Source organism: Carcharodon carcharias, chromosome 10 (genome assembly GCF_017639515.1).
Source record: "Carcharodon carcharias isolate sCarCar2 chromosome 10, sCarCar2.pri, whole genome shotgun sequence".
NCBI lineage: Eukaryota > Metazoa > Chordata > Chondrichthyes > Lamniformes > Lamnidae > Carcharodon > Carcharodon carcharias.
In genome coordinates, this window is record NC_054476.1 from 51,736,072 (window position 1) to 51,751,593 (window position 15,522).

A 15,522-nucleotide genomic window follows, 5' to 3' on the forward strand; every position below is an offset into this window, starting at 1 on the left:
TTAGTCTAGTAAACCTTCTCTGAACTGCTCATGCATTTACGTCTTTCCTTAAATAAGGAGGCCAATACTGTACACAGTACTCCAGATGTGGTCTCACCAATGCCCTATATAAATGAAGCATAACCTCCCCACACTTGTATTTAATTCCCCTTGTAATAAATGATCACATTCTATTAGCTTTAGTAATTACTTGCTAAGTAATAGCAGCATACTAACCTTATGAGATTCATGCACTAGGATACCCAGATCCCTCTGCATCTCAAGCTCTGCAATCTCTAACCGTTTAGATAATATGTTTTTTTATTCATCCTGCCAAATTTGGCCTCAGCAAATTTAGCAACTATACCATCGGTCCCTTCATATAAATCATTGATATAGATTGTAAAGAGTTGAGGCCCCAGCACTGAGCCCTGTGGCATACCACTTGTCACATCGAGCTAACCAAAAAATAACCCATTTATGCTTACACTCTGTTTCCTGTTAGCTAGCCAGTCTTCTATCCATGTCAATATGTTACCCTCTATATAATAAGCTTTTATTTTCCGCAATAACCTTTGATGAGGCACTTTATCAAATGCCTTCTGAAAATCTAAGTAAAGTACATCCACCGGTTCTCCTTTATCCACAGCACCTGTTAATTCTTCAAAGAACTCCAACAAATTGGTTAAACATGATTTCCCTTCCACAAAGCCATGTTGACCCTGCTTGATTACCTTGACTTTATCTGAGTGAAAAAAACAAAAAAACTGCGGATGCTGGAAATCCAAAACAAAAACAAAAACAGAATTACCTGGAAAAACTCAGCAGGTCTGGCAGCATCGGCGGAGAAGAAAAGAGTTGACGTTTCGAGTCCTCATGAGGACTCGAAACGTCAACTCTTTTCTTTATCTGAGTGCCCTGTTGTAACATCTTTTAGCTTCTTATTCTCTATGACAGATGTTAATTAAACTGGCCTGTAGCTTCCTGTTTTCTGTCTCCTTTCCTTTTTGGAGAAAAGGAATTGCACTAACTATCTTCCAATCTAATGGAACCTTCCTGAATCTAGTTTATTTTGGAAAATTAAAACCAACGCATCGACAATCTCACTAGCCACTTCTTTTAAGAGGATGAAATCTATCAAGATCCAGGGACTTGGCAGCCCGCAGTTCCAATAATTTACTAAGTATCATTTCCCTTGTGATTGTAATTTTTCGGAGTTCCTCCCTCCCTTCCAATTCCTGATGTATAACTATTTCTGGGATATTACTTACATCCTCAATAGTGAAGGCTGATGCAATATATCGATTCATCTGCCAACTCCTTATTTTCCATTATTAATTCCACAGACTTACTTTCTCCAGGACCAATGCTCACTTTGTTAACTCTTTCCTTTTTTAATTATCTATAGAAACTCTTACTATCTGTCTTTATATTTCTAGCTAGCTTTCTCTTGTACGCTAATTTTTCCCTCCTTTTTAATCTTATAGTCATTCTTTGTTTTTTTTATATTCTGTCCAATCTTCTGACCTGCCACCCATCTTTGTACAATTATATGCTTTTTCTTTAAGTTTGATATTATGTTCAACGTTTTTAGTTAACTACGGATGGTGGATCCTCCCTTGGAATTTTTCTTTTTCTTAAAGATGGAAAAATGTTACAAAAAGCAGCACGTCCTCTAGCATCAGCATTAAGTAACATTTTAAACGTAAACGATCAGTCCTAACCGACTCTACATCATAAACCTGTCTTTTCTCTTCACAATTGCCAACGGACCTGCTATGCTTTTCCAGCATTTGGATTCCAAATGCAGACTTTTCATTTTTTTTACTGTAATCACCCAAAAGCCAGTTTTGTAAACCAAAACACTTAAAAACACCTTTGCTGTTGGGGAATGCTGGATTAAACTCTGTGGGCCTCCGGTAGGGGAAAGGGCAATGAGCCAGTGCCGTTTAGAGCATCTTTTTAAGAAATGGTTGGCGAATGAAGCCTTGCGTAAAATAGATGACTAGTAATAGTACGAGTGTTTTGAACTGAGGGCGTTATTGAACCGAAGGCTCTGTTGCCATTGGATGGCATGGGGGCGGAGGCAAGCTGGGTTTCCAATCACATTCTTTATGCTTATTGGTAAAGACGTCACGAATGTCATATATTTACCGCACATCCTCTAGCTGCGCACAGAGTTCCGTTTTTGAGAGCTGTTAGTTGGGGCTTTTAAACAGGAAGAAAATTACTATTACTGTTTTGCTGCAATTAACTGTAGGAAATCATTGACAAATTAATCTTCTCAAGATCTGTAGATTTCTTTTATCTGCTGACGTTTACATTTAATTATATATATTAAAGTTGTATTTTTTGACATAGTTCGAAAGAAATAATTTTAAATTATTGATTTTTTTCTCCCGCAGAGATACTAGCTTTTAGGTGTGGTTGTTTTAGTAGACTTTGATTTTCTTTCTTTCCCTCCCTTTGTCTTCCAGCTTTGAGAACCTTTGTTGCTGGAGTAATAGTGAGGGAGATTTATTCCAACCGTTAGGTGGGGTTTTTTCCGCGTTAAGTGATAATTGCAATTTTATTCTTTCCGTCAATATAAATGAAAACCAAATTCTCCAGCGCAGTGGACACTCTTGGGATGGGGCTGCTAATCGCACAGAATGGGATCCGCGTTCAGCATGAAGAAACCACAGAATACAAAGCGGGAAGACAAGACGCACCAGATTCGCAAACCAAGCATAAAGCTTATCTTTGGTGCAAAGAGTTTCTTCGAGGTGCTTGGAAAACCTTGTCAGAGGACGAATTTCAAATTAGCATCATAAGGTTGGTGTGTGTATGTATGCTTAAAATATATTATTTTCTTCATTATTGCATTTTAGACATTTTGTGTTGTGGCTGATTGTTATTTCTTTAAAAAAAAACTGAGTAGCCTTGAATCTAATGACTGAATTCATGACGGGGCATGAAAAGGAGAAAAAAATTAAACGACTTGATTAAAAATGGAGGCTATGCGACATCCTTCGGAAGGGGCGAACGATCCCAGATGAGCTGCAGTATAATCCAGACCAATAATTTTTGTTCAATATCCAAATTTGCACAGTTACGATTTTCAAACGGAGCTATCAGTAAAAAAAAAACCGGGAAAACTGAGTGGTTGGGAAGGCTTCCGATAGCTCCATGGTAACACGATCAACGTTTTACCTTGTTTAAATGGTGAAAGAAATGAGTAAATATCTTGGTTGGGGGGAGGGGGGGGGGAAGAGATAACATTTTTTTTGAAAGTTAAGTGGTGTAGTGGAGGAGAGGGTTTGAAATAATATAGAATTAATTAAATGCAGATTTACCAAGAAAGGATATCTTTTGAGGAGAATTTGAACCATCATTGTTCTATCTCAGAATCTCAGAATTGGTACGGAGCAGCAGGAGGCCATTTGGCCCATCGTGTCTGCACCGGTTTCCGAAAGAGCCGCCCACCTGCATCCGTTCTCCCGCCTTCTCCCTCTAACCTTGCAAATTCTTCCATTTCAGATAATTGTACAATTCCCCGTTGAATGCTTCAGTTGCCTCCACCACACTGTCAAACAGAGCATTCCAGACCCTACCCACTTGCTGCATAAAAAAGTTTTACCTCATGTCACTATTAACTAAAGCTGACACTGAACTAGTGACTTTTAAAAGTTCAACATCATCACCTCCTTGCTCTTGTACTCTATGCCCCTGTTAATAAAACCCGGGATACTCTATGCCCCTATTAATAAAATCCAGCATAACTGCGCTGTCAACCTGTCTTGCCACCTTCAATGCCTTATGTCCATATACATCCAGATTCCTCTGTTCCTGCATCTCCTTAAAAATTATACTCACTATTTTGTACGGCCTCTCCCTGTTCTTATTACTAAAATGAACCATTTCACATTTATCTACATTGAACTTAATGTGCCACCTGTCTGCCCATTCCACCAACTTGCCTATGTCCTTTTGAAGTTCTACGCTATCCTCCTCACTGTTCACAATGCTTCCGAGTTTTGTATCATCCCGCAACTTTGAAATTGTGCCTAGGATCTAGGTCATTACTATATATCAGGGAAAGGAAGGATCCCATCGCTGACCCCTGGGGAACTCCACTACAAACCTTCCTCCAGCCTGAAAAACATCTCTTAACCATGACACTCTTTCCTGCCACTCAGCCAATTTCATATCCATACTGTCCCTTTTATTTCATGAGCTGTAACTTTACTCAAGTCTATTGTGTGGTACTGTATGAAATGCCTTTTGGAAGTCCATGTACACTACATCAACAGCATTGCCCTCATCAACTCTCTCTATTGTCCCTTCAAAAAACTCCCAACAAGTTAGTTACATGAGATTTTCCCTTAAGAAATCCATGTTGGCTTTCCTTAGTTAACCTGCATTTGTCCATGTGATTGTTAACTTTGCCCTGAAATACTGATTTTAGAAGTTTCCCCACCATTGAATTTAAACTGACTGGCCAGTAGTTGCTTGGCTTATCCTTGCATTTTTTTTTGAACAAGGGTGTAACATTTCCAATTCTCCAGTCCTCTGGCACCACCTTGGACTCTAAGAAGGACTGAAAAATTATGGCCAGTGCCTCAGCAATTTCCACACTCACTTCTTGCAGTATCCTTGGGTGCATCTCATCTGGCTCTGACGCCTTATCAAAAGTGCAAATAACCTATCCAATACCTCTTTTTCAATTTCAAACTCCTCAAGTGTCTGAATTACCTTCTCTTTACCATGGCCTGGATAGCAACTTCTTCCTCGGTAAAGACAGATGCAAAGTATTCACATAATACCTCAGCTACGCTCTCTGTCTCCATGTGTAAATTCTATTTTTGGTCACTCATTAGCCCTACTCCTCCTCTTATCACTCTTCTACTACTTATCTGCCTATAAAAGACTTTGAGATTCCCATTTATGTTAGCTGCCAGTCTCTTTTCATACTACCTCTTTGCTTCTCTTACTTGCTCATTCACCTCTCCTCTGAACCTTCTGTATTAAGCCTGGTTCTTAGTTGTAGTTTCTACTTGACACCTGTCATAAGCACACCTTTTCTTCTTTATGTTAATTTCCATCTCTCTTGTCAGCCAGGGGGACTCTGGATTTGTTTGCCCTACCTTTCCCTTTTGAGAGAATATACATTTATTGTGCTCAAATTCTTTGTAGGTAGCCCATTGATCAGCACCTGCATTTCCTGCCAACATTTGACTCCAGTTTATTTGGCCCAGATCCTTTCTCGTCCTATTGAAGTTGGTTTTCTTACTCCGCACTGATTTTTGTCCTTTTCTATAGTTGGCCTGAACCTTATGATACAATGATCACTGTCCTCGAAATGCTCTCCACCTGACGCCCCTTATTTCCAGGAACCAGGTCTATTAGTGCCTCCTTTCTTGTTGCATTGGAAACATAGTGCTGAAGAAAATTTTCCTGAATGCACTCTAGGAACCCTTGATGGTCTCTGCCTATTACCCTAACACTATATCCCAGTCTATATTTGGATAATTAAAGTCCCCCATTATAAGTACTCTATATTTTTTGCACCTCTGTAATTTCCTTGCAAATTTGTTCCTCTACATCCTTCTCACTAGTTGGTGGCCTGTAGACTACACCAAGCAATATAATTGCACCTTTATGTTGCTTATCTCTAGCCAAATAAATTCTGTCCTTGATTCCTCTGGGTCATCCTTTTTCTCCAGCACTGCAATGCCCTCCTTAATTAATATCTCCACCCCTCTTCCTTTTTGTCCTTTGCTATCTTTCTTGAACACCTTGTATTCTGGAGTATTTAACATCCAGTCCTGCCCTTCGTTGAGCCAGGTCACTGTTATAGCCACAACATAATGGGCAGGATTTTCACGTTGGTGTTGGCGTCCAGCACACCAATGTGTAAAATGACGCGCAGTGATGTCGGGCGTGTGTCCCGATGTCATCGTGCGTCATTCAGATCTTTCGTTCAGCGGATGCGCTTGCTGAACTGACAAAGGCCTGTTAAGGCCATTAAAAATCCAATTACAGTAATTATCAACACTGCCCATCTAACCTTAAGTTTGGTGGGCAGGCAAAGAGTCCAAGAGGCCTTCGCATTTTTCAGGAAACCTTATCCATGAGCGGGATGGGGTTTCCTGAAAGTTTTATTGAATAAATAAATAGTTTTTTTCCACAATTCATAAACATGTCCCAGCTCATGTGACACTGTCACATGAGGGGAGATATCTAAATATTTTTTATCTTTCTTTATTTGAAACCTTCAATTTTAACTTAATCTTCCTGAGACAGCTCTGTGCCTCGTATACTTCTGCTGAAAAGAGCGCAGGCCCTGACTTGCTCTCCCTCCCCCTGGCCTGTACAGGTAGTGCAGAGCACTATCGACCATGCATCACGCTAGTTGGGCCTTAATTGGCCCGCCCACATAAAATGGCAGCGCACAGCCAATCACGGGCGGTGATCGGCTCCGCCTGCATCCGCTCCTGACCAGCCCATCCAAAAGGCAGAAAATTCTGCCCACTGTTTCCACACGCGTCTGTAACTTACCAATCTTATTCAGCACACTCCGTGCATTCATATACATGCAGAGTAACCCTGATTTCAACTCGACAATCTTCCCTTTTTCTCTGACCCCGCCTATGAATTTACTATTCTCTACTCTGGTGCTATCTATCTTTTCCAATATTCTGTGCACCTTGGTATTCCTCTATTATATTATCTCCTGGTTCCCACAACCCTGCCAAGTTAATTTAAAACCTCTCTGACAGCACTAGCAAAATGCCCAAGAAGAAACTTATTCCCAGCTCTGTTCAGGTGCAACCCATCCGGCAAGAATGCTGAATGTTCAGTATGCATTCCATTTGAAGCCAATTTCCATTAGACTTGCAGATACTTATTTGATGGGCACTTAAAGCTTATCTGTTTAAGTCAATTCTAAATACAAATGTTGTGGAGTTAATTAGTCTCATTCTAATTTGGAATGAAAAGTTCCACACAGGTTTGGGCTAGATAGTATTACCAAGTAATGATTTGGGGTGTAAGTAGAATAAATATATTGTATAAATCTCATTTGATTGTCTTTGCAGCAAGTAAAAACTTAACAGATATATCAGCCTGGTTACAGGAGCAGGAGTGGACCATTCAGCTCCTTGGCCTTTTTCTACTTTTCAACCAGATCATGCAAATTGGCTCCATTTTACAACCTTTATTTCATATCCCATAAACACCCTTACCAAAAAAAAGGCTAACTGTCTCAGTCTTGAAAGCTCCAATTTGTTCTAGCATTCACATCAATTTTGGGGAAGAAGTTCCAAATTTCTACTCCCTTTGAGAGGAACTTCCTGATTTTGCTGTTGCATTGGCCTAGCTCTAATGTTAAGCTTGATTCCACCATCAGAGGAAATGGTTTCTCCACATCTATCCTGTGAAATCCTTTTAATATTATAAACATCTCAATCACATATCAGCCCTAAATCTGCTATACTCAAGGGAATACATCCCAAGTTCATGCAATCTGTTTTCATAATTTAATCCTCTAAGTCCCACTAATTTTCTGCCATTGACATAAAAAACACTACTTAGGTAAGTGGAAATGCTTAACATTCCGCTCTAGAAAATTACCTGGCATGGTTATGGAGCATTTAACATGCATGCTATGGAGAATATATTGTAGCAACATGCACTTGGGAATATTTGCAGGGTTAAATTACTCAGTATGGATGGCTCAAAGCTTGGTATGCTGACTATAGTCTGTTGTATATGTTGTAAAACATCAATTGTGTTAATGCATACTTCATATTGCCAGGTTGACAGATCACAAAAAAATGCATCAAGTTGTGACTTCACCAGAGTTGTTTTTTCAGTAGCAGAGCATTCACTTTTAACATGCTCAAGCTTGAAACAGGAGTTCTTTTAGAGAAGGTCAGAAACCATGTTTGAACATTGTAACAGTTCAGGTTTTCTCCCAGTGCTTTTTTCTTACAACCACAATAGAGAGACTTTCCATAAGAATGCCAAGTCTCTTTTGAATTGAGACCTGCAATCTTATCCATGTTGTGTGCCAGAGAACCACCAATTATTTCTGAATTCTGTTAAAACATTATGTGGACACCAGTTATATTCTCTTACATAATAAAGCAAAATACTCCAAATGCTTTAAATCTGAAATAAAAACAGAAAGTGCTGAAAAAACTCAGCAGGTCTGGCAGCATCTGTGGACAGAGAAACAATTAACATTTTGAGTCCAATATGAGTCTTATTTGGTGACAAAAGGAGATAAATACCATAATAATATAAATATTATCGGTCTGCCATATCCATCTTTACAAGCAAGGTTTTACACAGAAGTAGTAAGAAACTAAAATAATACAATATTAGACTTAAATACTATATAAACTATTTAAAAAGAAGAGAGTCCCAAAGCTGCTTAGTGTTTTTTTTTGAGTCTCCAGCTTGTTACATGGGATATAACCCCAGTGATTCCCTCTTAGCTTTTCCAAATGGTATAAGCAGTGGGAAAATGCAGACCACACGGCTGCTCCCTAATGATATGTCCATTGTTTTGATGCTGAAGCAGATGCACTGGACTGTCCAAATTAATTATCCTCAATGGTAAGGGTGATTGGGATATTAATTTCTACACTGAAGTAAATAAGGTGTGATGAGCAGTCTCCTGCCACACGTGGTCCATTTGTTTTAACAGCTGTCAACATGTCAAATTTCGCCTTATCTAGTTTTTGCATATCTGTCACTTCCCTTGGAATGAAATTTTCCTGATAGTTCAATAACTAAAGATAATAAACTTTGTCTATGTCCCTAGTCTTTCGATTTGCATCTGTTAGCATTTCAAACAAGGGTTGTGCAGCCAATAGGCTAATTTTAATTCACTTTAGTTGTTAAGCAGTGCTGAGGTGCCAAAAAAGAATATTCATTCCTGGTTCCAAAGGAATTAGCTCAAATAATTGCTGTTCCTCTTATGAACATTTTAAAGAGTCCCTTTCGCTCAGGCCAAATTCTAGTGACTTCAGAGGTAGCAAATGTCACCCTCCTGTTCAAAAAGTGGCAAGGGATCAAGCATCAAATTGTTAGCTTTATTCTCCTGTTGGAAAAGTATCAAGCGGGAGCACCTTGAGGAGCATGGGCTGATCATGGTCATAGGAGTGGGAGGTCCGAGCCAACTCATTGCATTTCTTTGAGGAGATGATGGACTTAGTAGATAGGGAAGAGGCAGTTGATGTTATCTACCCTGATTTCAAAAGGTATTTGACACTATACTAAAAAATAGGTTTGAACCCATGAGACAGATGGAAGTGTATTAAAATGGTTGCTGGACCACGACAATAGTCCCAGGCTACATTTTTTAAAGCAGCAGATGGAATGCATTGCAAGGGGTATAAATCCTAAGAGGCCATTTTACGAATAAATTTGGCCCTGGTGAGACTGAATTTGGAGTCATGCATGCAATTTTTCTATTTCAAGTTATTTGAGGGTTTACGTAGTTGAATCCATAATTTAAGGGAATAACATATGAGGAAAGATGAACAATCCTCAAAGAGAAGACTGAGAGGAAATATGAAAGATTTGTTTTAAAAAAAAAATAAGAATGGTTTGGACCAATTTGATTGAATTAAGAATTTAAGAACAAAGTTTTTTTACACTTATTTACAAATTCAGGACAGTTTAAAAAAAAAAGGAAATACAGGATTAATCATTTTATTAAAAGAATGGTAACTGGTGGTGGAACAACAAAGAGGAGACAGTGGTGTCGTGGTATTATCACTGTACTGGTAATCCAGAGACCCAGAGTAATTCTCTGGGGACCCGGGTTTGAATCCTGCCATGGTAGATGGTGGAATTTGAATTCAATAAAAATCTAGAGTTACAAGTTCAATGTCCACAAGTACAAGGCTATGTTACCATTGTCGATTGCTGTAAAAACCCATCTGATACACTAATGTCTTTTAGGGATGGAATCTGCTGTCCTTACCTGTTCTGGACTACAGACCCACAGCAATGCGGTTTACTCTTAAATGCCCTCTGAAATGTCCTAGCAAGCCCCTCAGTTTTATCAAACTGCTACAGATCCTCAAAAAAAGGAATGAAACTGGATGGACCACCCAGTGTCGACCTAGGCATCAGAAATGACAACGGCAAACTCAGCCCTGTCAACCCTGCAAAGTCCTTCTTACTAACATCTGGGAGCTAATCTCAAAATTGGGAGAGCTGTCTCACAGGCTAGTCAAGCAACAGCCTGACATAGTCATTCTCATGGAATTATATCTTACAGATAATGTCCCAGACACCACCATCACCATTCTTGCAAAGGTTGTGGCACAGTGGTATACAGGCAGGAGGGAGTCCTCAACATTGAGTCCGGATCCCATAAAGTCTCGTGGCATCAGATCAAACATGGACAAGGAAACCACCTGCTGATTACCACGTCCTGCCCTCCCTCAACTGATGAATCACTGCTGCTCCATGTTGAACACCACTTGGAGGAAGCACTGAGGATGGCAAGGACGCAGACTGTACTCTGGATAGGGGACTTCAATGTCCAACACCAAGAGTGGCTCAGTAGCACCACTCCTGATGGAGCTGGTTGAGTCCTAAAGGACATAGCTGCTAGATTGGGTCTGCAGCAGATGGTGAGGGAACCAATAAGAGGGAAAAACATACTTGACCTCACCCTCACCAACCTGCCTGCCACAGATGCATCTGTCCATGACACTATCGGTAGGAGTGACCACCGCGCAGTCCTTGTGGAAACGAAGTCCCGCCTTCACATTGAGGATACCCTTCATTGGGTTGTATGGCACTATCACCGAGCTAAATGGGATAGATTTCCAACAGATCTAGCAAGTCAAGACTGGGCATCCATGAGGCACTGTGGGCCATCAGCAGCAGCAGCAGAATTGTACTCAAAACACAATCTGTAACCTCATGGTCCGGCATATCCCCCACTCTACCATTACCATCAAGCCAGGGGATCAACCCTGGCTTAATGAAGAGCACAGGACGGCATGCGAGGAGCAGCACCAGGCATACCCAAAAATGAGGTGTCAACCTGGTGAAGCTATAACACAGGACTACTTGCATCCTAAACAGCATAAGCAGCAAGTGATAGACAAAGCTAAGCAATCCCACAGCCAATGGATTAGATCTAAACTCTGCAGTGCTGCCACATCCAGTCATGAATGGTGGTGGACAATTAAACAATTCACTGGAGAAGGAGGCTCCACAAATATCCCCATCCTCAATGATGGAGGAGCCCAGCTACAATCTTCAGCCAGAAGTGCCGAGTGGATCATCCATCTTGGCCTCCTCTGGAGGTCCCAGCATCACAGATGCCAGTCTTCAGCCAGTTTGATTCACGTCACGTGATATCAAGAAATGGCTGAAGACACTGGATACTGCAAAAGCTATGGGGCCTGACAATATTCCAGCAATATTACTGAAGACTTGTGCTCCAGAACTTGCTGCGCCCCTAGCCAAGCTGTTCCATTACAGCTACAACACTGGCATCTAAAATTGCCCAGGTATGTCCTGTACACACAAAGCAGGAAAAATCTAACCCAGCCAATTACCGCCACATCAGTCTACTCTTTATCATCAGTAAAGTAATGGAAGGGGTTATCAACAGTGCTATGAAGAGGCATTTGCTCAGCAATAACCTGCTCACTGATGTCCATTTTGCCAGGGCCACTCAGCTCCTGACCTCATTACAGCCTTGGTTCAAACATTGACAAAAGTGCTGATCTCCTGAGGTGAGAGTGACAGCCCTTGACATCAAGGCTGCATTTGATTGAGTGTGGCATCAAGGAGCCCTAGCAAAACTGGAGTCAATTGGAATCAGGGAGAAACTCTTCACAGGCTGGAGTTATACCTAGCACAAAGGAAGATGGCTGTGGTTGTTGGAGGTCCATCATCTCAGCTCCAGGACATCACTGCAGGAGTTCCTCAGGATAGTGTACTAGGTCCAACTATCTTCAGCTGCTTCATCAATGACTTTCCTTCAATTATAAGGTCAGAAATGGGGATGTTCGCTGATGATTGTACAATGTTCAGCACCATTCATGACTCCTCAGATACTAAAACAGTCCATGTCCAAATGCAGCAAGACCTAGACAATATCCAGAGTTCGGATGACAAGTGGCAAGTAACATTCGCGCCACAAGTGCCAGGCAATGACCATCTCCAACAAGAGAGAATCTCACCATCACCCCTTGATGTTCAATGGCATTACCTTCACTGGAGCCCCCACTATCAATATCCTGGGGGCTATCATTGACTAGAAACTGAACTGGACTAGTTGTATAAATACTGTGGCTACAAGAGCAGGTCAGAGGCTGGGAATCCTGCGATGAGTAACTCACCACCTGACTCCCCAAAGCCTGTCCACCATCTACAAGGCACAAATCAGGAATGTGATGGAATACTCACCACTTGCCAGGATGAGTGCAGCTCCCATAACATTCAAGAAGCTTGACACTGTCCAGGACAAATCAGCCCGCTTGACTGGTACCACATCCATACCGACGCAGAGTAGCAGCAGTGTGTACCATCTACAAGATACACTGCAAGAATTCACCAAGGTTCCTTAGACAGCACCTTCCAAACCCACAATCACTACCATCGAGAAGGACAAGGGCAGCAGACAGATGGGAACACCCCACTTGGAAGTTCCCCTCCAAGTCACTCACCATCCTGACTTGGAAATATATTGCTGTTTCTTCACCGTCGCTGGGTCAAAATCCTGGAACTCCCTTCATAACAGCACTGTAGGTGTACCTACACCACATGGACTGCAGTGGTTCAATAAGGCAGCTCACCACCACCTTCTCAAGTGCAACTAGGGATGGGCAATGAATGCTGGCCCTGCAGTGAAGCCCACATCCCATGAATGAATAAAAAAAAATGTTAATAAATTTCGGGAAGGAACTAAGAAGGTTCTAGCCTTGGAGACACTCCGTGCTGATTTACCTGCATACCAATAGGTAAACAACACCTTCAGGAGGGGTTGGAGGCCAGAAAATTGATAAGAAAAGAAAGTCTTTAAAAATGAACCAGAGCAATCATAGTAAAAAAAAAAGTAAGTTTAAATATATTGATTCAATATAAATTTATAATTTTGTGATTATTCGTGTGGGTTAAGCTGATTTTTGGTCAAATTGCACTGAAAAAAACCAGAGCAACTGTGGAGAAACTCTACCCCAAGATACTTAGACCATGTACAGGAAGTGACTACTTCCACAGCTAGTGTTGCTGTGCCTATGAGAATATCTGAGGCAAGATCTGAATTTGTAACAACTAAATAATGTTTCTTGGCCTAGCATATGATTTTGTAACTAACTTGGCTCCAAATCTTGAACCATTCCATTTTTGACTTTGTGTTTGTATTATTTGTAATATTATCTTTGTTCTTATTATTTTGCAGGGGTGGTCTTAGTAATCTACTTTTTCAATGCTCATTGCCTGATACTAAAAGCTGTGTAAAGGATGAACCACGGTGTGTTCTCCTTCGATTGTATGGTGCAATTCTTCAGGTGAGACTGTGTTTCCGGAGGTGGGATGTTCATTTATGATGTATGTCTGTCTGTGAGAGCTAAAGATGTTTCCATTAAGTATTAGAAATTAGTGAGAAATTATAATGGAATAAATGATTTGTTTGAATAATCAATTTTCATTTTGAGCACCATTTTTATAAACTAAGATTGTTTATTAATGTGTCTCCATGTGAATTAAAACCATTCTGCATCATCAATAAAGCTTTAAAATGTTGCGGTGTTAAAATTGCACTAATCTTGCTTTGTTCTGAGCAAGAGTAAATGACTTTTACCCAATAAATTGATACAAATGTTTCTTGTTGTTGAAATTCCTTGTAAAAGAACATACTGAGCTCCAGTTCTTGTTTAATCTACAATGTAAGCAGAAACAGATGTAATACATTGAGATGCTCAAAATAGCTTTATAATTAAAGATTTTAATGTTCTAGTTTGCAGATAAGTGCGTAGAAAAGTAATGCAGATTAGTCATTTTGTGTGATATGGAATATATTAATATCTAGTAACTGGTGAAAGTGTAGAATAGAGTAAATGGCAATCTAGGTTAATGTAAAGCTTAATGAAACATTTAATAGTTAACTGGAATTGAGAAATATAGTAGCTAATAAGAAATTTGCTTCTTTTCAGAAAATGTGCAACTGAAAATGACCACTTTCCCAGCAGATTACTGAAACATTAATCATGAAAATGCATATAAAGGAAAATCATTTTTTTAACATTTTATTTTGAATACTGTAAACTGCTAGACATGTCACTGATTGGCATTGCAAACTTCAGGTCATTATGATAGAACTGTTTGGTTTAGTTCATGTTCTTTAGAACAGACTCGTAAACAAATGCTTAAGAATTTAGAAGAAACACCTGTTACAAATGGTCAAAAGGTAGGACTCTACATTTATACGTCACACTGTGTTAAACTTTATGCTGAGTGTTCTAAAAATTTATGGTAGTCATGCGCTTATTATTGGATATGTGAAGATTGAAAACATCAAGGACAATGCAATCTTCTAAGTTCCTTCCACCTGATGACCTTCGTGTATGACTATGGTAGTTAATCATTACAAGGAGTGCAAATTGCCTTTAACTTGCAGTCTATTACAGTAAGCAACTAATGAGAAAAGATGAAATTTGACGTGATTTTGAATGTTCTCCTTGTAGGGTAAAATTATCTGCAGACCACCAAGCATGCAATCCTTAAAACCCTAACAATAATGCGCACAGATCCTATTTATCCCTATATATTACTGATGGAAACAATGATAACAGAATGATTGTATTGTTTATACACACAAATATAATACATTGAAGTTAATTGTTAACTGTTAATTACAACTGTTTGTAGCTGTTGTAATTGACCAAATTAAAGCACTGATTGCTGAGTGATAAAACAAATTATTTTCAAGTAGAGATTGGATGAACTTTGTACTAATCATTATAAAAATTATCTTCTTGCAATATACAATCATCTTTTTCCTCAAATTTTCTCTCTTATCCCTCTTTTCCTGAACTTAAAAAAAGAATTATATGGAATATGCAATACATAAGCAGGCCATTCAGCCTAACTAATTCAGGCTGGCGTTTATGCTCTGCATGAGCTTCCTCTCATCTTTTCTCATTTAACTCTATTAGAATGGCCTGCTATTTCCTTCTCCCTCATATGCATATCTACCCTCCCCTTAAATGTATTTAACTATTCACCTCCAACACTTTATGTGGTAGGGTATTCCATGTTCGCATCAATCTCCAAGTAAAGAAGTTTCTTCTGAATGCTCTATTTGATGTCTTGGCAACCTATGGTGATGGCCTCTAGGTTTGCTCTTCCCCTTCAGCCTTCTGTTTTCAAGATAGGATGTCTGTTCATCCTTCCTTGATATGTATATCCATGCATTTCTGGTATCATCCTTGTAAATCTTTTTTGCATCCTCTTCAATGCCTTTATATACTTTCCACATTATGGTGGCTAGAACTATACACAGTACTCTAACAAGTG

General features: G+C 39.8%; 1 protein-coding gene across 3 annotated transcripts in view; it reads left to right on the top strand.

Moving 5' to 3' along the window:
- Nucleotides 1-2,149: 2,149 nt before the first annotated feature.
- Nucleotides 2,150-15,522, top strand: part of chka (choline kinase alpha) — a 79,828-nt gene continuing 66,455 nt past the window's right edge. For all 3 annotated transcript variants that reach the window (XM_041198012.1, XM_041198014.1, XM_041198013.1), the window contains exons 1-2: nt 2,150-2,793; nt 13,406-13,514. In XM_041198012.1, coding sequence (XP_041053946.1) covers nt 2,570-2,793; nt 13,406-13,514 — 333 coding nt within the window. In that variant the 5' untranslated portion in view covers nt 2,150-2,569. The remainder of the gene's footprint in view (nt 2,794-13,405; nt 13,515-15,522) is intronic.